We start from the raw sequence: 24,125 nt of genomic DNA on the forward strand, positions 1-24,125 counted from the left end.
CCATCCATACAACCCCCAGGCACTCTCTCCCTCTGTTTTGTGGTCTATGGAAAGCCAGATCTGTCCGCAACAAGCTCACATCCATCCATGAGCTCTTCCTTTCCAAATCCCTCACCTTCCTCGCCCTCACAGAGACATGGCTCACCCCCTCTGACTGTACCGCAGCCGCTGCTCTCTCCTATGGGGGACTGCATCTCAGTCACACCCCCAGACCTGACAACAGGTCTGGAGGAGAAGTGGGTCTGCTTCTCTCCGCACCCTGCACCTTCCGGGTCCTATCACCGCCCCCTTCCCTGCACTTCTCATCCTTCGAGGCCCATGTAATCCGCCTGTACCAACCTCTCCCAGCCATCATTGCGGTCCTATATCACCCCCCATCTGCTCCAACTTCACTCTTCCTGGACAACCTGGCCTCCTGGCTCCCCCACATCCTGTCATCTGACCTCCCCACCATCATACTCGGGGATTTCAACTTACCTATCGATGAGCCTATCTCCACTGCTGCCAAGCAGCTACTCTCCCTCACCAAATCCCTTGGTCTCTCTCAGCACACAAATTCCACCACCCACCGCGCTGGTCATACTCTTGACCTCATATTCTCAAAGTCCACCTCCCTCAGCAACCTGGACATCGCACCTTTCCCTATCTCTGACCATCACCTCCTCACCTTCACTATCTCCCCACCAACAACTTCTCTCCCCACCCCTCAGCCTGGTCGATGGCAGAGAGACCTACGTAATCTCAGCCCAAATGTCCTAGCAAGTCCCCTTCTCTCCCTCTCCTCCCACCTACCCACCCTAACATGCCCCAATGAAGCGGCTGCACAATATAACCTTGCCCTCTCATCTGCTTTAGATCAAGCTGCCCCCTCAATCTTCCGCCCTATCAAGCCCCCCAACCCCCAACCCTGGCACAACACCCACACACGTAACCTCAGGAAAGAAACTCGAGCAGCCGAACGGAAATGGAGGAAATCACATCTCAATGCTGACTTCCTAGATTACAAGGCCAAACTGTTACTCTTCCACACTGCCCTCTCTGAGGCTAAACAAAGGTACTTTGCAGCACTGATTGTAACCCAAGCTTCCAACCCTCGACAGCTTTTTGCTACCTTCAATTCCCTCCTCAACCCCACTCCTCCCCCTCCCAGCTCCTCCCTCTCAGCCAATGACCTTGCCAACCACTTCACCACTAAAATTGCAACAATACGCAATGAAATTTCCCTCCTCCATCCCTCCCTTACCAATGCGTCTCAGGTTGTCCCCTTGCCTTCCCTCCCAGCGGCTCCCTTGTCTCATCCACCCCTCGCCTCTTTTGCTCCTGCCACCATTGATGAAGTCAGCCTGCTGCTAGTGGCTTCCCCCCCCCCACATTCTCTCCCTGTGATCCGGTACCCGCGAATACTCTTCGTCCCCACTTCCCTGACCTGGCCCCAGTCCTCACCTCCTTGTTCAATCTCTCCCTTTCCACAGGCATCTTCCCCAAAGCATTCAAACAGGCCACTGTGCTTCCCCTGCTGAAAAAAAACCTCACTCGACCCATCCCTACCCTCAAACTACCGCCCAATCTCCCTCCTTATCCTATGCTTCTAAACTCCTCGAACGCCTAGTCCACCAGCGCATTACCCAATACATCAACACCAATACCCTACTTGACCCCCTACAGTCTGGATTCCGACCTGCGCACTCAAATGAAACAGCCCTCGCCAAGGTGGTCAACGACCTTACCCTTGCCAAGGCCAAAGGCAGTTATTCCATCCTGCTCCTCCTTGACCTCTCTGCAGCATTTGACACTGTTGACCACTCCCTCCTCCTCCAATCACTACAGTCCATGGGCATCCATGGGCTTGCCTTGGCCTGGATCTCCTCCTACCTATCCAATCGCTCCTTCACCACTTCCTTCAATGGCTCCTCCTCAACTCCTGCCCCCCTTTCAGTTGGGGTCCCCCAGGGCTCTGTTCTAGGCCCCCTTCTTTTCTCCATATACACTTCCTCAATTGGCAAGCTTATCTCCTCCCTGGGCTTCAATTACCACCTTTATGCAGATGACACTCAGATTTACCTCCATACCCCCGATCTCTCAGCCACCACCATAAACAAGGTCTCCTCGTGTCTCTCAGCAATTTCCTCCTGGATGTCAGCTAGGTTCCTAAAGCTTAACCTAGACAAAACTGAGCTCCTGATCTTTCCACCCCATGCTGCTGCACCCATCCCAGGTTTCCACCTCACAATCGACAACACAACCATTCTCCCTACCTCCCAGGCCCGCTGCCTGGGTGTCACCCTGGACTCTGACCTCTCCTTCATCCCACACATCCAAAACATCACAAGAGCCTGCAATTTCCACCTCCGTAATATCTCCAAGATCTGCCCATTCTTAACCCCGGACACGACCAAACTGCTCATCCATGCCCTCATCATCTCCCGCCTTGATTACTGTAACTCACTTCTTTCTGGCCTCCCCCTGAAACGCACTGCCCCCCTTCAATCAGTGATGAACGCGGCTGCAAGACTCATCCATTCTTCGCACCGCTCTGCATCCACATCTCCCCTTTGTGAATCCCTGCACTGGCTCCCTATCCGTTTCAGGATAAGTTTCAAGATTCTATGCCTGGCGTATAAATCTGTGCACAAAACATGCCCTACCTACATCTCGGAGCTTGTTCACAAGTATACACCAGGTCGCCCCCTCCGTTCCTCCAACGACCTTCGCCTCACCACCCCGCGCATTTCACACTCCCATGCCCGCCTGCAGGATTTCTCAAGAGCTGCCCCCACCCTCTGGAATGCCCTTCCACCACCCATCAGACTTGCTCCCTCTTTCAACACATTCAAGCAAGCCCTCAAAACCCACCTCTTTATGATGGCCTACCCACCTCCTACCACACAGTAACTCTCTAAGGAATATTTAACAGCCCCTCCTAGTGTTTCCACCCCTCCCTTTAGATTGTAAGCCTCTGGCAGGGTCCTCCACTCCCTAGTGTAATCTACAGGATCATGTGCTCCTGTCCTATGACAGCCTGTACTTGTATTACTGGGCCTACCTAACCAGCCCATATTGCATGATCATGTATTTTGTACAATTTGTATGTATAACTTTGTTCTATGTGTATAACCCGATGTCTGTCATCCTTGTATCATTGTATATATTTATTGTCCAGCGCTGCGTAATATGTTGGCGCTTTATAAATACAATAAATAATAATAATATAGATGAAACAATCTCTCTCTGCAGAATTTCACGGAGCTCAGTGCTTTTCTCTGCAGCACAAAGATAAGGCTTCCAGGAGAAAATGAAACTAAACCTATTAACCTTTTTAAGAATTATTTGACAGTGTTTGTTCTTAAAACTTATGTGGTATGGGTAATCTATTAAAGCAAAGGGTGTATTTTGACAGCAGTCCTGCTTTAACATTCTACTGTGTTTCCAGCCATTGCTTTGACAATAATGCAAGGTACGGATTCCATATGTGTGGCAGCTGTGCAAAACACAATCTGACAACTGTCATTTTAGATCATAATACGAAAATTACAACTTAGTTCAGCAGAGCATAACTGTGCATCTCTATGTACTGTACAAAGGAAGAGAAGCTGGTAACCTCCCTCTGCAGAGGAACAGCATAGTCACCTATTGTGATATTTGATCCTGTTAGATTGCTAAAGGTACCCATACACTTAGCAAATCGCGATGATGTGCAGATTTGACCAAGAGAAAAATCTCTCTCTAATCAAATGTGGTTAGTGAGAGATCTGTCAGCTGTCTATACACTGCAGGCCGATTACCGATCAATTTCATGCTGAAATTGCATCTGCCGCCTTATCTACCCAACGCTGTCCTCCTAATGTGTAATGTAACTCCCAGTGTACTATACATTACCTGTCCGTGCCCGGCGCTGGCTCCTGGCTCAGTCCTCCGTCCATACATGCGCCCCATGTGGTTTCTGGTGTACAAGTGAGGTGCATTTATTTCAATATCGCTCACCGTTACTGCCATGCACCCAATCAACCATGATGGCCTGACGTCTTGCAGCATGTCCAATCAACATGCTCGGCCTGAAATTGGTCACATCGTCGATTGGGCATGCGCTTGGCAGCACTGATTTTCATCTGATTTGATAATATCTATCAAATGGGATGGTAGATCGGCCATCAAGTTGATAGATGTATGAGCATCTTAATTCTCAGAGAAGGGTCATACCCAGACAACGGCAGAGGATTGTGCAGACATTATTGTCCAATTCAACCACAAGATCATAATCACATAATGACTTTGGAGCTTTAAACTAATTTAGTGAACTGAGAGCACAATTAAATCAAATGAATTATGGCTCACAGAGTGATCTCCCGAAGACTGCTGCTGCTTCCACATCTTATTTCCACTCTCACACTATTTCCCCACGAATACACCAACATATTCTTCCAATGTGCAAGTAGCATGTAAAAAGAGTAATGATGATCATAATCTGTTATTTACAATTACGCAAAGTTTTGTGTACATTTTTGCAGTTACGACCACACTTAATTATGATTTGAACATTCAACTGATTTTGTGTAATCTATATGTCTTTTTTTACATAATTTTAGCATAATTTTGTGCCTCCATACATGGTGTTCTTTCCAAATTTGCTTCGTGTGTTAGAACGGTGCAAACAAGACAAAAAAAGTCCTTCTAATTTTTGAGAACATTTTAAAGATGCAAAGGATATAATAGTTTTTAAACTCAGAAAAATGAGCATTTTCCTTTCTATTTTCTCAAAAACTACAAAGTCTTTTTGAAAAAAAGTAAGTCTTGTTCCCACAATCCCCCTCAACAAACATAGCAATTTTGTTGATGATAGCATTTATGGCTCTTTTTTAGTAACCGCTAAAGTTGGCACAAATTTATGTTAAAATTATGGGAAATTGCAAAATTACATTCTTGATTACATTTTCCAAAGAAATGAATCACCATTTTACACGAAATTTCACCTTACGGTTTTGCATCCTGATTGCGAATTACAATGCGAAATTACAATTGTGCACAATTTGTGCTCATCACTAGAAAAGAGCAACACTTAGCTGTGTCAGAAGGTAACAGGAGACTATCTGGCAATGGAGCAATGCATCCAAACTGTACACATCCCATCTGTCTGGTGCTAATTGTGAGTTCTTGGTAAAGTTGTCCTCATCCTGATCTGCAGTTTTTTTCTGCACAAACTTACCAGAAAAAATGTGTATTTCTATGGAGACTGAAGCTCTTCTTGCACAGAAGATTGTTCAAATTCACATCTGCCAGGCTTCTCTGGGGAATTTCCATGAACACACCAGAACAATAGATCATCCAAGGCGAATTATGTATTGCAGCACATTGCTTGACATTACAGGCGCAATTTAGAGCAAATATTATAAATCTAAGAAACACGTACAGAGGGAAATATTTCTACCTACCTACATGAATATTTTGATTTCGCATATTGTTGAAAGGTAGTGTAATATTAGCATTAGAAGAGACGGGAGGTAGAGAAAGAAGACAGGAGTACCGGCAAAGCTTTACTTTCCAGATGTAAATAACAGAAATCAATAATGCTGTCTTCTTGCTGCGAGGGCAACAATTCAGTTTTTTTGAATTTCTGATCATTTTTTTTCTTTCATTTTTCTTTTAAAGAACATGACGTACTTTTATAGACCTTTTTAATATATTTGTTTAAAAAAAAATTCTATTACATTTTTTTTAAATGTTAACCTAAAGAGGATCTGTAACAAAAAAAAAACAGCCCCCTCTGGATCCTAATGAAGCCTCCCTGTCCTCTTCATCCTCCAGGATCAGCGCTGGCAGCCCCAGAAAAATCAGCGGACAAGCTTGTCGGCTGTGCCGCAGGTGCAGTAGCGACTGAAATATTTACCTTCTGTGCTTCTGCACAGCCCGATTGGGTCTCCTCTACTGTGCAGGCATAAGGCGCCTTACGCCTGCACAGAAGAGCCGACCTGATTGGGTTCAACTCTTTCCGCTGAAGACCATTGGAAAGCCACTACTGGGCCTGGAGCAGGAGCACAGAAGGTAATTATTTACTTTGCCGCTGTTCGGGGGCTGCCAGCGTTGGATCTCGGAGGGTGAAGAGATTGGGGGAAACCTCATTAGGATCCAGATGCTTCCCCCTCCCGAGGTAAGTACCCCCCAGGGGATGTTGTTTGTTTGTTTTTGTTACAGATCCTTTAAATACAAATAAATCAAATATTAGAAATATACATTTCAGTTGTTTTAGGCTTCACCTGTACCTGATAATGTTTTGTGAGCAAATGAGGTTGTTGTACTGCTGAAGTAAATTTGTCTCTAAATCGCTAAAGGGAACCTTAACTGAACGGGGGGTAAAAAGTTTCACTTACCTGGGGCTATTACCAGCCCCCTGCAGCAGTCCTATGCCCTCGGAGCCGCTCTGGAATCCTCCGGTCCCCCGCTGTCACTTAGTTTCGTTTTTGACGACTCACCAGTCGGCCGGCCGCCATGCGTATTATTGGACGCATTCCCTACTGCAATTAGCGATGTTGCGAGCCACAACGCGTACAAAAATAATACGCATGGCGGCCGGACGACTGGTGTGTCGTCAAAAACGAAACTAAGTGACAGCGAGGAACGGAGGATTCCAGAGTGGCTCCGAGGGAACAGGACTGCTGCAGGGGGCTGGTAATAGCCCCAGGTAAGTGAAACTCTTTACCCCCCGTTCAGTTAAGGTTCAGTTAAGGTATCAATGATCTTTATTGCGGGTACTTGAGATCCCCTGAAGAAAAATGGAGATTCCGGGACCCTAATGGTGCAGTACTGTTAGTTGTAAAGGGCAATACATAAGCAGTTGTTTTTTTTTTACTCAAAGGTAGGTTGCAGATGCCTGCAGCCACTGTATAAACCTGCAAGAAATTAACTGCACCTACTCGGTTCTAGTCCAAGTCAAACTAGATACTGGATGGTCGCTCTCCTTGAAGACTTTATAGTTAAAAACTGTAAAGCTGTCAGCACCTCCTCTGAGTGTCAGGACTAGACTAAAAAAATTGTGGTGGAGGCGCCAGATATATCTATAGTTAATCATTGTATCCGCAACTGTATATACTGTAAAAAGAGGAGAGAGGCAACTGCTTACCTCTCTAGAAGATTCAGCACCAGTATGACTGGAAACATATATTTATTTATTCAACACAAGATATAGACTAGAAGAATAGACAATTTATATCTTGTGTTGAATAAATATCTTTTTCCAGTCATACTGGTGTTGAATCTTCTAGAGAGGTAAGAAATTTCCTCTCTCCTCTTCTTTTTATACAGTTGTGGATACTGTATATAGATAAACTATAGATATATTATGTGCCTCCACCATAGTTTTTTAGTCTTCTCTCTAAAATGACAACGCCAAAGTCCCCAGAGTCCAAAGAGTATGAATATAACCTTTTTCTTTTCTAGGGATTTATCTTACCTAGGCCTTCTCAGTTTCAACATCTGGCAGTTAAATCCCATATACTAAGTAAAGGTGCATACACTTGACTGTAATATGTAGCTTTCAGTACCCAAAAGCTAGGGCAACAGTTCTAGGCAAAAGAGCATAGAGACACGGTGTGCACTGTTGCTTTTGTGGGGACGGTGGAGGTTATGGTTAAAAAGGTAACAACATTCATTTGGCACCAGGTGAAGCTGCTATTAGCACTCTACAGAGAGTAGAATATCAGTCGTTTTAATGCTATTCTACCCTCACTTTACCAAACCCTCTTCTCACACTCTCACACAATGGCGCTTATACACGCTAAGGCTACAAATCAGTGCTCCTGTTATAGCCTGAGGAAGCGGGCTGTGACCCACAAAATGCATTGCAATACTTGGAGCCACCAAGAAAGGGAATTGTTCTCATATATTTGACTGTGTAGTCTTTTGGGGAGGTAAATCCACCACTATCTCCCTCTTTAAACAGTTTTAAATAGTTTTACTCTATACCAGTGCTTTCTTATGTTGCTAATAAAATTGCACACAAGGAACAATTTAAGCGTACATGAATTTCAGGCGCCATGAGAAATCGGGTGCAGGAACGCTACCTATATAGTAGAATATCAGTACATTTACCAATATTCTACTATTTAAAGTGTTACTTTTCAATAGTAAAATTGTGGTTATTGTAATTACCAATAGTAAAATATTGGTAATTGTAATTATCAATATTTTACTCTAGCAAGGTAAACCTAACCCTACTCTAATACAGAACCCTCCCCTCTCCAATGCGTAACCTTAAAAAACCCCTTCCTGATGCCTAACCGCCACCTGGCACCCAAATTTCACCCTTGTCATTGGCTTAATAAACAGCAGAAAATAATAATTATAGGGCACTGCCTGCTGCCCGAATTTCCCCTCCAGCTTAAAAATCTAGAACAAAAACAGAAAAACTATAAATAAATGGTGCTTCCTGGCACCCAAATGTCCCTTTTGGTGCCCTCTTGCCGATATTTTCAATCAAAGTCTATGGTGGTGCCCTTTTTGTTTAAAAGCTGCATGTACATGATTTGCCTAGTGCCCAATTTAAGAAGAGTTTTTTTTAGTTTCTGAAAAATATAATATACCGTATTTTTCAGACTATAAGACACATTGTTTCTCCACTGAAAGGGGGAAAGCACCTCTATCCTTTCCTTAGGTCTTGCTGGAGAGTCCATGGGCCTCTGGGTAGTGGGTATCACTGATTTCCTCTACAGGGAGTGTCTGCCCTTCCGCTCAGCTTGATGAGTACAGATGTACCACCTCCTGTAAATATCTCTAGATCATGCTGAGCAGTGAAGTTGGCAGACTGGCAGCAAGGCCCCTCCCCGAGACATATGCCGGGTACCCCCGTGCAGACCACCTCACCAGTGTGGCGGCTCATATGGGCCCGGTCCTATGATGCGGTGCTCCATGCAGTTCTCTGGTGCTCGGAGATGAGGATTTTCCATCTTGTATACATCCCTGGGGAGGAAGGAAGAGCCTCTGGGTATCGCAGATTTCCACTGCAGGGAGCATCTGCCCAGTGCCCAGCTTCTGTTCGGCTTGATGAGTGCAGATGTGTAGAGGAGTACCCGCGGCAAGTGTGAATGCAACCCAGTCATTTCTTCTGATAAGGTCTCACTGCGGGTCTGGACTTCCGCAAACAGGATGTCACACACTTCTGCACAGCTCCGTGAGTGACTACAGATGCATATGATTGGCTTCCAATAGCCCTGCCGGGTGGGGGAAAGTACCACTCTTGAACCAATCACAATCGCCCTTCCATGAGAGGGCACTGGGGAGACAGTGACTCGCGTATAATCTGAGGGGGAGGGACTTTTGAGCACATTTTTTGTGAAGCAGGAAAAACGGGTAAGCATACGGATCTGCACTATGTTGATGAGAGCCAAATTGTTTTGGCTAATTAACTAGGTAAGCCATTTACAAAGTAGTAGGTCACATGGAGTATTCTCAGTATACAGTAGCATACCTTCAAGACTGGTTCAAGGAAGGACAGATAGCAAGTCAGCAATAAGGTCATGTGTGCAAATGTTTACTTAAGTTTTTATTGTTTCATTGTCTCTGCTCAGTGACACCTTTATTGAAGTGTGCCAGAGCTCAAATCTATGAACTATTGACCCTTTATCTCTTTCCCCCTAGTTATTTGTGTGCTTTGCACTATACATACACATGTTTAGCTCATTATGTCACATGTCACATCGGTTGTCCTTTAAAGAGACACTGAAGCGAAAAAAATTATGATATCATGAACTAGAACATTGGTAGCAAAAAAAAATTCTCATATTTTTATTTTCAGTTATACAGCTTTTTTTAAAACATTGCTTCATTCTCTAATACTTGGAGTTTACACATTATTCAGCATTCTAAAAGTTTTTGCAGAACAGGCAGTGAACTTTTGACCTGTCCTGAACTGTTTTCTGCAAAAGAAAAACACAATACAGCTGAGATAATCTAATCAGAAGTCAGAGCTCTCCGCACTTTCAAAGTCGCAGAGGTCAATGGCTATTTGCATAGATAACAAATACAGTTTCTTAACTCTTCCTGTACTGGAAGCAAATATTAGACATATGTCTCTGCTCTTAATGCTTTATTTTCTTAGCTGTACTACACAACCAATTCATTATATCATAATTTTTTTTCGCTTCAGTGTCTCTTTAAGAAGTATAATGGCGAAAACGGGGCATACAATTCTAGGCAATAGGCATGAGGAAGAAAGCCAAAGGTCGTGACTGATTTGAAAAGGTCTTTAAAGAACAGATGAAAGTGGTAAATAAGGCTAGGAGACAAAATTTCCAGAGGAGGATTAGAACCACTTCTACAGAGTTCTAAAGACCTTCTGTAAGGAAAAGTTAACAGCATAGAAGGAAGAAGCAAGAATGTGAAAAAAGAGATCTCAGAATTAGAAGAGGTACAACGGTACAGGAAAAAAAAATAGTAGACAATTTAAGCTATAAAGAAAAGATTTTAATCTTAAGACACTTTTTTGTAAGGATAAGATAGTCTGGTCTTTCCCACCTATTGGTGGGAAAGACCAGACTCTAAAAAGATGAGCTGAATATTTCTAAGAGCTACTATAGCATGAGCAATGAATCTGCCTCCATCCCAACCTTACAATAAGGACTCCATTGAAGATCTATAAAATAACAAGACTTCAGGAGATTACATCAAGGCTAAGATGTTAAGGCCTGGAGGAGAGCAATTCATGAGACCTAAATGAACTTATAGTGAAAATGCTGAAAATGTGGTAAAGAAAGGAAATGTCAGTGCAATAGAGAACGGCAACACTATGGGCTCAATTCACAAAGCCTTGCCGCATTTGGTAAAGCAAAAAAACCATTGGAAGAGTGAAAAAAAGGCCAGCTCCTTCCATAGCAATTCTGTAGAGATGCAAAGACTTGAGTGAGGCTGCCCAATATTCCAAAATGCTTCTTAGGATCACTATCTAGTACTCGTTAGTATCGATAAATAGTTGGCACCGCCGCCACATGGCTAGTAACCCAGCCATGGGTTCTTGGCTGGTACTGCTGCCTCCTAATGATATGTGATAAATATGTTTCTGAGCTTCAGCCTCACTTTCATTTGATTTTTGACATAACCAGTCTCTGACGCACTGAACTATGTGTATGGTATTTTCTACCAGTTGCTAGTGTAAATCACGAAGAAGAATGCTAAGAACGGTCAAGTTTTTGTGCATACTTCTATTTTCATGCATTCTATTTGCCTTCAGGATGTCATAATAACTGCAGTGACTAACAAGCCATAGTTTACTTTATTCAGCCCTTACAGAGAACTTTGAAGGTTTTTTTGCTTGGAATTTTACACAAGTTAGCATAGACAAAGCATTACTAATGACTATACACTGAAAAGCCTCAGGGTGTATGTATACAGTAGAAGCAGGTTTCATGAAACTATTTCTAAGTGGATCAACTTGTCTTTTGGCAGAACACAATAAATTAAAGCTTTCAGGGATTTTCTTTTTTTCTCTTAACACATTCAGACTAACCATTAAAAACATACAATTTTTAAGTTATTAATGGGATGAAAACACATTTTTTTTTATAACTAAATTATTTAAAATGTGTTTTCCTTAACCCAGATAATCTTTACCAATTTATCAAGTAAACTTAGTTCAGAAGTTTATGTTAAAGAAAACCTGTACTGAGAAAAACGGCCCCTGGGGGGTACTCACCTCGGGAGGGGGAAGCCTCCGGATCCTATCGAGGCTTCCCCCATCTTCCTGCGTCCTACTGGGTCCTGCTGTGCTCCTCCGAACATCAGCGATGTAAAGATTTACCTTCCCGGCTCCAGCGCAGGCGCAGTAGCGGCGCTGCGCTCCGAAGTAGGCGGAAATACTCGATCTCAGTCGGGTCCATTCTACTGCGCAGGCGCAGGTCTCCGGCGCCTGTGCAGTAGAACGGACCAGACTGAGATGGGGTATTTCCGTCTACTTCGGAGCCGAAAGCCGAAACAGCACCCCCGCTGGAGCCTGGAAAGGTAAATATTGAACAGGCTGACGGATTTGTCGGGCCGGCTTTGAAGGGCTTCAGCGAGACCCCTGTGTGACAGAGGAGGATGGGGGAAGCCTCATTAGGATCCGGAGGCTTTCCCCTACCGAGGTGAGTACCCCCCAGGGGGGCGTTTTTCTAGCTACAGTGTCTCTTTAAAGGACACCTGAAGTGAGAAGAATATGGAGGCTGCCCTATTTATTTCCTTTTAAATGATATCAGTTGACTTGCAGCCATGCTGGTCTATTTGGGTGCAGTAGTGTCTGAATACAATTCAATACCACAGTCCCGCTGTGCTCTCCTTAAATTCCTATAATGAATAAAAGCAATCCCTTATAGCATAATACTGCATAGGCATTCAAGCTTCCTTCATTACACATCAGGCATGCATCTCCCAGTGTATGTGAATCACACTATGCTCATCACTATTGTGGGTTCACAGCACACCCCCTTTCACCAGCAGCTCACCAGATCCAAACCACCTCAGCTTGCAGGTGGACCAATCGCGTTTTGAGATTCCTCCCTGCTGTATATGAACGAACCCACCGGATCACACTCTTCAATGTATCAAAATTCCATATTAAGGCATAAAGAACAAGCATAAAAACAGCATTGCATAGCACTGTAAAAAAAAAAATTAACTTTCAATTGCGCTCATGAATTGCACTCGGTTTTCATCAAGCACATCACAAATCGGCACTGATGCCCATTTGGTTTCTGTGGCTCTTCCACAGCGTCCCACTGACTCACTGTAATCCCGGGACGGTGGTAGCTTCTCTCCGGTATCCGTGTAGAGCGTCTACTCCCAGCCGGTAGGCGTGCTGACGCCAGACTTGCTGGTTCCGCAGTGGGAATGGTTTCACCACAATATCACCCATACAGAGCCCCCTGATGATCCGTTTGAGAAAAGGAAAAGATTTCTCATGGGAAAGGGGTATCAGCTACTAAAAGGGATGAAGTTAAACGTTAGATACTTCCCATATTAGTGGGAATACTTGGTATAGTCCAGAAGCTTCAAAGATCCTCCTCAAGCCCACCGCTGCCTTCCAGTCTTTTCTACTTCTTGAGGCCATGCTCCAGGTATGAGCAAGGATGATTCTCATTGATCCACATAGTAGTAAGAGCTTCAGAGATGCTTTTGCCAGAGCTCCAGTGTTAGAAAATGTATGTGCTTGTAAGCTTCGGGCATGCCCAGTAGAATGAAAGCATTTGTGCATTTAGGAGGAAACCAGTGCATGAGCGTCTATGTTCTACTGGGCCTCTGTGGATCCTATGAACCCATGCCTAGTATGGAGAAGCTTGTACTCATACTGGAGTGTGGCCAGAGCAACATTTTCAGCAAAACTTTGGTGAACACTTCCAAAGTGACCCAGCACTGGAACAGTGGGTTGTTTACAGAGGCTTCCCACTACTGAGGTAAGTACTGTATTTTTTGGATTATAAGACTCACTTTTTCACCCCCAAAAGTGGGGGAAAAAGACACTGCGTCTTATAGTCCAAATGCAGGGAGTTCCTGACTTGTGAACACCTGCCAATACAAACCACCAACTCACCGCAATGTCAGGGACTTACTGTACTGTGCCCATGCAGAGGAGGACACAGGCAGACAAACGGAGGACACAACGACACAAAGGAGCATTGAGGAGGACACAAAGGGGCATAGAGGAGGACACAAGGAGTACAGAGGCGGATGCATGGGGCACACAAGGGGGGCAGAGGGCGACACAAAGAGACACAAGAGGTACAGGGGGGCATGAGGTAAAAAGGGGGCATAATCCACAAGATGCCCCTTCACCATGGATGCACCAAGTTTAGTATACATTTTTCCCCCTGGTTTCTGTCCTCTAATTCTTGGTGCGTCTTATGGTCAGGAGCGTCTTATAGTCCGGTAAATACAGTATCTCTTTTTTACATCTAGTTTGCTTCAGGTGCATTTTAATGTTCTATTATATATTTTTCTTGTCTATCCTACTCAATTTATTTTATTATTAAATATGTATTGCATATGATATTATCTTCAGGCTTGTAAAAATGTTACGAATGTGCTATAATGCCCCTCCTGCCATTTAATTATATGGATCTATCGGATATTCAGTCTTTACCCTGCCAATTTGTATTAATCAGATCATGTGCCTGCAGTCCTTTCCTTTTATACCTCTCTTGTAAAGCAACCTCTTGGGGATTAGCACTATGATTAAACCGAGGTACATTTAACTTCCACAAGTGTAGTTCATGTTACTAATTGCCAGTTACAATGACTGCTGCACTGAGAAACTGCTAGTAAATGCTCTGTGTTTAACAATTTACAGATTCCTCACATTAAAGGAAACCTGCAAGGGGAAAAATAGGAAGTAAAAGGGAGGGTTCTATTCCCAATTGCTTTAAAATGTATTATATGAATTTCTTTTTTAAAGGAAGTTTGGTACAGAAAATAATGATGCTGACCTGTAGTTCTGATGTCTTCTGATCTGACCGGTCCTAAGCAGAGAAGGATTAAGATTAAATGGGGCCCTAGGCAAGATAGCACTTTTTGTCGAGCGTGATGGTCACCTGGCTTTTTTAGTTAGATTTGGTGGGGCTAGGCTTCACCGGGCCCCTAGAGCCCTAGGCAGCTGCCTAGAGTTCTCGTGTGGATGATCTGGCTCTGGTCCTATGCAGCCAAAAGATCTGCATGCAAGCCAGGAAACTAATATTTTTTTTAAGAAAGGGTTTAAGAGGGGTTTGAAACTTATGCTTATACAGAGTACTTGTTTCAGTTTAACAGGAAGTGTTGTGCTGATCTATTTCTGGAAGGCCAAATGATTATAAAATCACTTGCCAATAAAGCCAGAAGTTTTAAAGTAAAATGGAAAGGGTTTTTTTTTTGAGTTGGGAGCAGATACTGACCTCGGGAGGGGGACGCCTCTGGATCCTTTAGAGGCTGCCTCCACCAAGCCATTTAGGAACTAGGATGTCTGAAGCGCGCCCGCACTGCACCTGTGCAGTAGCACAGACCCTCCGGATTTGGCCAAAATAGCCGAGCCTTCTCAGATCCGTGTTGTTGCGCATGCATGGGGCATTAACAAGGGTCAACAAGCAGTTTTACAGACAGAACAATGCTGGAATGGCCTGGCAGATAGACAAGGGATGCCTCTGGATTATGCAGAAGCATCCCTCTTTTGAGTTAAGTATCCCAAATGGGCATTTCCCCCCCTAAAGGTTTCCTTTCAAAGACCCAAAGTTTTTCTCTCCTAATCTAAGTTGGGGCTGTCAGATGTGGGAGGCATTGTTTTAAATTAGGGCAAATTGAGCACAAAGCTTTTCACCTGCTCTACACAAATGAAAAATAGTAATTTCACTTAGTACCAACCAGCTCTTTTTTGCACCAAAGTGAGTTTACCTTTGTGTTTTTTATTACTTTTTTAATTTGTATTGTCTTTTTGCTTCCCACCTTTTGCCCGGTAATTACCCCAACTTATTTTCAGGGGTCCACAGAGTTATGGAGTCGTAAGAACAAAAACAGTAAGATTAAAAATGATAGAAGAGCAATAAAATTTTCTTATAATTATATTATTATTAATTTTTAAACTAGCCCTTGTTTATACCTGAAGAACGACTGAAGTGAGAAAAATATGGAGGCTACCATATTTATTTCCTTTTAAACAATACCAGTTGCCTGAAAACCCTGCTGGTCTATTTGGCTGCAGTAGTGTTTGAATAACACCATAAAGCAGGTGGCTAATCTTGTCAGATTTGACAATAATATCAGAAACACCTGATCTGCTGCATGCTTGTTCAGGGTCTATCACGAAAAGTATTAGAGGCAGAGGAACAGCAGGACAGCCAGGCAACTGGTTTTGCTAAAAAGGAAATAAATATGGCAGCCTCCATATCCCTCTCATTACAGTTGAAGTATTTTCCAGCAAATTACTAGTAATAAATGATAAAACATTTTGCTAAATAATACCAATTAGCAGCAGTCTACCGCACGAGGTGATTGTAAACCTGTCTATAGTTTTTTTAATCAGATTCCTGTGCAAGGCTAGGCAATTTTTATAGCATGGTCATGGAGTATATATACTGTATATTCTGGAGTATAAGACTACTTTTTAACCCTTGAAAATCTTCTGAAAAGTCAGGGGTCGTCTTATACTCCAGGTGTCATTGATGCCGGGTGATACACCCTATCCTGTTACTGAATCTCAGATCTCGCTGCTGAGGACTGTAATGAAGCGGCGCAGGTGAGCATGTGTGAGATCTGAGAGGCAGATAAGGAAGTAAATAGGATACAAGGGTGGGCCAGATGGGTGAAAGAGGCGTGTTTTATGGGCACAGTACGTTCTATTCTTCCATATTGCTCTGATAAACAGGTATACAAGGAGAGTTGACCAATCCAAACAGTCAATTGCCCGTATACTGTTATATACTGGGTATCACATACAGTACAGCACCAGTATCTGTTCATACATAGCATCAGTATATGATTTTTCAAAATTTTTATTTGGTGTGCGTTGGAAGAGGGGTAGTCTTATACGGCGAGTATATCCCAAAATCTATATTTTAACTGGAAAAGTTGGGGGTCGTCTTATACACCCAGTCGTCTTATACGCTGGAATATACGGTATATATTTTTTAATCATTACTTTAATCTGATCTGAACTGAGGGACATTGCTTATAGCAATAAAATCCTCTAAAGAGACCTTTTGTCACATTAACTCAATCTGAATGCATTGCTGTGCCATAATTTGGCTTTTGTGTGATGGGAATGTAAGCAATATGTTTATATAAATGTACTTCTGTAGCCCCAGGATTTTGCGGCAAAAACATCCTGCAGCAGTTTCCTGTTCTCACTGATCCACTGCTGCTACCTGCTTGTTTTCTGGATTTCAAACAATAACTTTGTTATTTCAAGCAACATCAAGCAGATCAAGGTGAAATTGAGAAATTTCACTGTTGGTTTGTTTTTATATCAAGGTCGCAAATTTTGTTAATATATATAGCAAGAATGAATGACTGTTACTGAAGGTTATTTTCAGTGAAAACTACACAGCAAACAAATTAGCAGTAGGGATCTTAAGTTTACCTTCAATTTTACAGATTATTTTTTCCCCTCTACAATAATAGGTAGGTGAAATAGAATTTTGTATATAGGGCGATTAACAGTAAGGCTAAGTTCACACTAAGGTCAATATGAAATTAACTTTATCTCCTGAGTTTTCTCCTAGGAGATCATGTTTCATATTATCTTTAAAAATAACTTTTCAGCTCTTTACAATTGAAAAAGTGCCAAAAGATAGGCGTAAAAGTACTATCAAAATTATTTTGAGTTTTTTTTGCTTGCTAGTGAGTAAAAAAGGCATTTTATTTACAAGGCGTGAACATACGACCTAGGAGAAAACTCAGGAGAAAAAATGTATTGCATATGGGCTTGAATATATAATTTTAAAATTGTTGTGTTAATTATCGGTAATTGAGAGCCCAATGACGAGCTCAGAGCCTGATGCGGGTAGTAGCTAATTACTAACTGCATAGGAAATAATAGTTGTAAACGATCTTAAAGAGAAACTCCAACCTAGAATTGAACTTTATCCCAATCAGTAGCTGATACCCCCTTTTACATGAGAAATATAATGCTTTTCACAAACAGACCATCAGGGGGCGCTGTATAATTGATTTTTTGCTGAAATCCCTCCCACAAGAAGCTCTGAGTACCACGGTACTCTGGGCAAACTGCCACAATGTAACAATGTTCACAGCCAAAACAGCTAGGAGCAGCTACATAACCTGCCCACAGTAAAAATGTCACCATGTAATACATGTCAGAATGTGAATCTGGGAGAGGAAAGATTTTACAATGAGCAAACACTGACTAAATCATTTATACATAATTATGGTAAAAAATAAAGCACTTTTTTTACTACTTTATTTTCACTGGAGTTCCTCTTTAAACAATTAGCTACAACTAGCCGTCACTTGGGTGCTAGGGTTATTGTTAGAAATTGGGGGGGTAGATTTAGGCATTCGAAGTGGGGGTAGTGTTAGGCATTAGGTGGGAGGAATCAATTTTAGGCACTTCAAGGGTGTTTAGTTTTAGGCACTAGGGTGAGAATGGGTTGAGGGTAGTGCATAGTAAAATATCACTAATGAAAATAACTAATATTGTTTACTAGCAGTATAATCTGTCCCCAACACATGCTGCAATATGTACTCCTTTGTCGATAGCTCTCAAAGGAAAAATGACAGAGAGGTGACCTGATTAACATGTATAAATACATGGGAGGGTGTTACGAAGATTTGGCAGGTGAGCTTTTAGTCTTGAGGTTTGTAAAAAGAACAAGATGATATGATCTGCGTATGGAGGGAAAGAAATTGCTATCTATCTAGAAATTATTTCTTTACAGTAACAGTGGTTAAAATCTGGAATAGTAACAACACATTTTGTATCATCTTATGCATTTAAGCACTTGGATGCTTTCCTTGCATTGAAGGACATCCAGGGCTATAATTACTAGGTAATTCTGTATGGTGTTGATCCAGGGATTTTATCTGGTTACCATTTGTAGTTGGGAAGGAATATTGTTTTTTTCATTTTGAGGCTAATTGGCCAAGTCCTGTGAGGTTTTTTTTTTTGCCTTCCTCTTGATCAACTAGGATATGTAATAGTACAGTACAGTGTTGTAGAAGTTATTATTATATAATAATTACTTTAATTCATTATTTATTTTTTTCATGGTTAAACTTGTTGGATGGGGATTTTTTTGCAAGCAAACTAACTATACATAAAGGTATACCATACATAAAGGTCCTATATCTCTTTCACTACAGGATCACTCTGAAAAAGCTTACAAAGTCTTAGCAAGCATGGTTTCATGGATGATTTATATTCAGTATGTGAATAAAACTCACACATATTTGATTCGTTGTAAACCATATACAATCATAGATATAAAAATACACTTCCAATCATTTGTAAAGCACTTTGCATTTTCCCAGGATACCGCCTATCTGGATTACATCAAAGATTTTCATTGTGTAGATGTATAATATAGTCATATGAACCATCCGGTTACAGAACAATCAGATTCCAAATGCTATTCATTATTACATTCTAGACTGCAAGATGTGAATGAATTTTTTATTTTGAATTATATACAAATACTGTATAAAATATTGTTTTGCGAGGTGGTGGGAAGAATGCTCAGCACATTTTCCTCAATCACATAATGATAAAACCCTAACAAAAATTCAAACTCTTCCCTATTCAAAATGTTTAAAAATGCAGATGTACTTTAAATAGCATCTATTCTGATTTTCAACTAATTTTATTATTATATATTTTTTAGGGGAATGCTTACAAGACGATTTGTGTTAAATAGACTGCTGGTTGTATTAAATGCTGTTCAGTTTTCTAGGGTTGCACTAGCTAGACTTACTGGCAAGTTCTGTAATCATAACAGTTTCTTATTTTTTCACTGCGTAGTAAACGCTGCTAGGCGCCAAACAGGTGTTCATTAAAGAGACTCTGTAACAAAATTTTCATACTTATTTCTTCTATCCTATAAGTTCCTATACCTGTTCTAATGTGCTTTGCAGGCTTTTCTAGTTGCACAGTGGCTGTATTATCTCTGTTATATGATCTAATCTTCTCTCCTCTGTCTGGTCTGTCAGGCTGAGGCAGTTGAGCTGGAATGTGCTGTGTTGTTTGTGATTGGATAGAAGCTATATACACCCTCTCCAGGCCCCCTGCACACTCTGTATGACTCACACACTGAGCTCCTCTCAGCCTATCACTTGCTATGTCTTTTGTTTGTAAACAATGCATAAAAATGGCAATTACAAGCCAGGATTGCAGCAGGAAGTGGCAGAAACAGCACAGAGGGGCCCAGGAGAACATAATGAATAGAATGGTATGCTTTTTATTGTAAGACTTGTAGAGTACAGATTCTCTTTAAGAACTGATTACTGTGATATCACAGAATTATTTACTACAATAGTAAGTAGTACACAGTGCGACATTGCGCTTTTCTCCTGGCGGACACAAAGCACCAGAGCTGCAGCCACTAGGACGCGCTTTATAGGCAGTAGCAGTGTTAGGGAGACTTACCCAAGGTCCCCTGCTGAATAGGTGCTTACTGAACAGGCAGAGTCGAGATTTGAACCCTGGTCTCCTATGTCAGAGGCTGAGCACTTAAAGAGGAACTCCAGTGAAACTAATGTAGTAAAAAGGTGCTTCATTTTTAATCATAATTAGGGATAAATCATTTAGTCACTGTTTGCTCATTGTAAAATCTGTCCTCTCCCAGATTCACATTCTGACATGTATTATATGGTGACATTTTTACTGTGGGCAGGTTATGTAGCTGCTCCTAGCTGTTTTGGCTGTTAGAGACAGCTGTAAACAGCTAATTCCTGTCTCTGAACATTGTTACATTGTAGCAGTTTGCCCAGAGTACCGCGGTACTCAGAGCTTCTTGTGGGAGGGGTTTCAGCACAAAATCAGTCATACAGCGCCGCCTGATGGTCTGTTTGTGAAAATCATTATATTTCTCATGTAAAAGGCGGTATCAGCTACTGATTGGGATAAAGTTCAATTCTAGGTTGGAGTTTCTCTTTAACCATTACACTAGCCAGTCACCTTGTAATGTGTCTCTTTATTGTACCGCACTGCTGCAGTGTGTTACATCTAACGCACAGGTTACCAGGTACAGGAAAGCATCGTTTTTATTGCCTGTATGCTTTACTGTGCCTATTAAATTCAATGCTAACGCAGATTTATTGTGCGTTACCACTTTTTTTTATTGTGTTGCGTTGTAATGTTGCGTTGTGACTTTAGCCAGTTCACCCCCAAGGGTTTTTACCCTAATGGACCAGAGCAATTTTCACCTGCCAGTGCTCCTCCCTTTTATTCCCTAATAACTTTATTACTGCTTATCACAACAAAATGCTCTATACCTCGTTTTTTTCGCCACCAATTAGGCTTTCTGTGGGTTGTACATTTTGCTAAGAATTTTTTTTATTTTAAATGCGTTTTAACAGGAAAAATAAGAAAATAAGGGAAAAAAATCATTATTTCTCAGTTTTCGGCCATTGCAGTTTTAAAATTAAACGTTCTCCTGTGGATAAAACCGACACATTTTATTTGCCCAGTTGTTCCAATTATTAAACTGTTTAAATGATGTCCCTATCACAATGTCTGGCAACAATATATTATTTGGAAATATAGGTATTATTTTTCTGTTTTACTTTTTTCTTGTCTGGTCCATAATTACAAGCCCCTGTATAGTAAAGTAAAAGTAATTTTCCCTCATAAAATATAGATTAGAAAAGCCATAGATTAAAAAAGCCCCTAAGTCCCTAAGACAAATAGTTATGTAGTTTTTTCTAAACTGGGGGGAGGGGCTTTGGAAGTGTAAGTAATTAATTTTATTAATATTGTGTATGTATATATGTGCCTGTATTTGTAATGTTACTTTTTGGCCACAAGATGGCCTAGTGAGCACTTTCCTGTTTTTTATTTTTTATGTTTTATAGGAAGTGTTCGCTTTTTTCTTTACATTCAACCAAGCTGTGACTGTTTCCTTTTTTATGAATAGACGTGGGTGCTGATCACGGTCACGTCCATTCATTCCAGGCATTGCAATAACTGAACACAGGGTCCCGATGGAAACGGCGGCAGAAGCGGCGTGCACATGTGCGGAGCGGCGGCGGGAATGCGCAACTTATTAAAACATCCTGTTGCAGTTAACAGGCTCAAACAGGATGTTTTAATAAGTTGTAATAAGTTACTTTGTCATTAACTGGTTAATGTTGCATCACAGCGCAACATCCTACTGTAAACTTAGCCTAAACAAAAAAAATGTTTTGAGTAGGGAGCATATTTAATAAAAAAAAAAAAAACACAGAATTAAAATTGGTTAAACCAGTAACATGCCATTTAGTTCTGATATTTAGCTGGATGCATGATAGATTTGTATTGTTTCTGTGTGTGAATACCGGTCTCAAATTTTTATTTTCCCTGCAGGTATTTCAATGCCAATTCCTGTTATTGGTCTACAGGATGACTCCAGGGTATTCGTGAATGAGAGCTGTGTCTTAAATGATGAAAATTTTGTACTCATGGGATCATTTGTGGCATTTTTTATCCCACTAATCATCATGGTATTTACTTACTGCCTGACTATTAAGGTACTTCAAAAGCAAGCTACTGTGTTCATGTATGAAGAAGTGCCAAAGCAGAGAAAGAATAGCATAAGTGGTCCAAAGAAAGAAAACCACACAGAGAACATTTCCATGATTCAAAATCATGAGGCAGCTTCTCACCTGAACTCTCCAGTAAATAAAGAGGCAGCGCTGTTTCGAAAAGGAACCATGCAGTCAATCAACAATGAGCGTAGAGCCTCCAAAGTCCTTGGGATTGTCTTCTTCTTGTTTCTCATTATGTGGTGTCCTTTCTTCATCACAAACATCATGTCTGTACTTTGCAAGGAGGCCTGTGACAAAGACCTCATGGTGGAGCTCCTGAATGTATTTGTTTGGGTTGGTTATGTGTCCTCAGGAATCAACCCCCTAGTCTACACACTTTTCAACCGAACATATCGGAGAGCTTTTGCCAGCTACATTCGCTGTCGGTACCACAACAGCAGAAAGACAATGCTCCAGCAAAACCAATGTCTTCACAACCCAGCATCCACCGCCGTGTATGGCAAAGACCTTAATTTAAACCATTATAGAAATGGTAATGAACTCACTAGCATGGACATGGACGAGACAGAGGAGGCTCTTGAAATGCAGATTGGGACTTCTGAATTATCTCTGAACAGTTCTAATGTTGTAAGTGAAAGAGTTAGCTGTGTTTAAAAGAAGGTCCAATGGACCTTCGCTACTTTAGGTCAGTTTCAAATTTCTTTGTGTAAATTAAATGTATGTTATGTTAGAAAATAATGTAAATAATGAATTAAGGGAGGATATTTTTTAAGACATATCTGCTGTCCAGTGCTTCTGTCCAATTATTTATGCCAGGTTAATTTGCCATAATTTTAGATACCATATTTTGTTTACAAGGCTGGCAGAATGTGATGGCTTTTTTTTTAACATGCATGAAATAAAGCTGCTTAGTATATCATTGGGTGACCCATAAATCTTAATAAAATTGTTGCACATGACACTATATTGGTCCATCAAAGAGTACAAAAACAAAACCCCCATATTTTGCACTACTGCTAACATTTACGTTCAGCTTCCATTGCCTCATCAGATTGATTTGGAGTTACACTACTGTATAAAAATATGTAAGCTAATAAAGTGGTTATTTTATATATGGTTGATTGCTTTGTTTTAGAACACTATCTTGTTGTAAAACATTAAAGGTTACAGGACAAGAAGTATTAAATTATGATAATATTTTTTTCCCTCTTGGTTCTGTCACTGGAAGATTTGGGCAATTTCAGACATTTTTTGTTATTTAATTAATCCCCCTATGTTTTGACTGGCACTACTATGCCGCCTTTTACCACAAATGAGAAGCACAACCTCCAAAATGAGGGGGGGGGGGGGTCAAATTGGAAGGACCACTATTGCGAAAATTGTAAAATTTAAAACACATGTAAACACATACAACAAAGACTTACATTTCTCCCAGAGTAAAATGAGCTATAAATTACTTTTCTCATATGTTGCTATCACTGACAGTAGGTAGTAGAAATCCAATAGAACTGACAGGTTTTGGACTAGCCCATCTCATCATAGGGGATTCTCAAGGTTTTCCACATCTCAAAAGCACTTAGAGAATGTTAGTAGCTTAGTCCAACTGCCAAAATAGTGTGCAAACAAGTGAGAGGTGGGGGTGGGGGTTGGGGGCAGTTGGCATCCTTCCAAAGATTGCTTTTGTCAAGAAAAATACATAAAATCCCACATGAGGAGATGGACTAGTCAAAAACCTGTAAGTTATGTCAGATTTCTACTACCGTAAGTGACAGTGACATAGGAGAAAAGTAATGTATGACTCATTTTACTCTGGGAACGTTCTTACGTCTTTACATGTTTTTTTCGATTCTAACATTTTCAGTGGTCCTTTAGGGGAACTTTTATACTTTTTCGAAAGAGGAATGTTTTGGAAATGGTATCCTATCAGCATAATGTATTTTTGTTACATTAAA

At 41.4% G+C, this 24,125-nt stretch overlaps 1 protein-coding gene across 2 annotated transcripts in view; it reads left to right on the forward strand.

The window, feature by feature from the left end:
• HTR2C (5-hydroxytryptamine receptor 2C) overlaps positions 1–23,285 on the forward strand; it is a 731,884-nt gene extending 708,599 nt beyond the window's left edge. For both annotated transcript variants that reach the window (XM_068249562.1, XM_068249561.1), the window contains one exon: positions 21,992–23,285. In XM_068249562.1, coding sequence (XP_068105663.1) covers positions 21,992–22,827 — 836 coding nt within the window. In that variant the 3' untranslated portion in view covers positions 22,828–23,285. The remainder of the gene's footprint in view (positions 1–21,991) is intronic.
• The last annotated feature ends 840 nt before the right edge of the window (positions 23,286–24,125 follow it).

The sequence above is a fragment of the Hyperolius riggenbachi genome, chromosome 8, assembly GCF_040937935.1.
Source record: "Hyperolius riggenbachi isolate aHypRig1 chromosome 8, aHypRig1.pri, whole genome shotgun sequence".
Lineage (NCBI taxonomy): Eukaryota > Metazoa > Chordata > Amphibia > Anura > Hyperoliidae > Hyperolius > Hyperolius riggenbachi.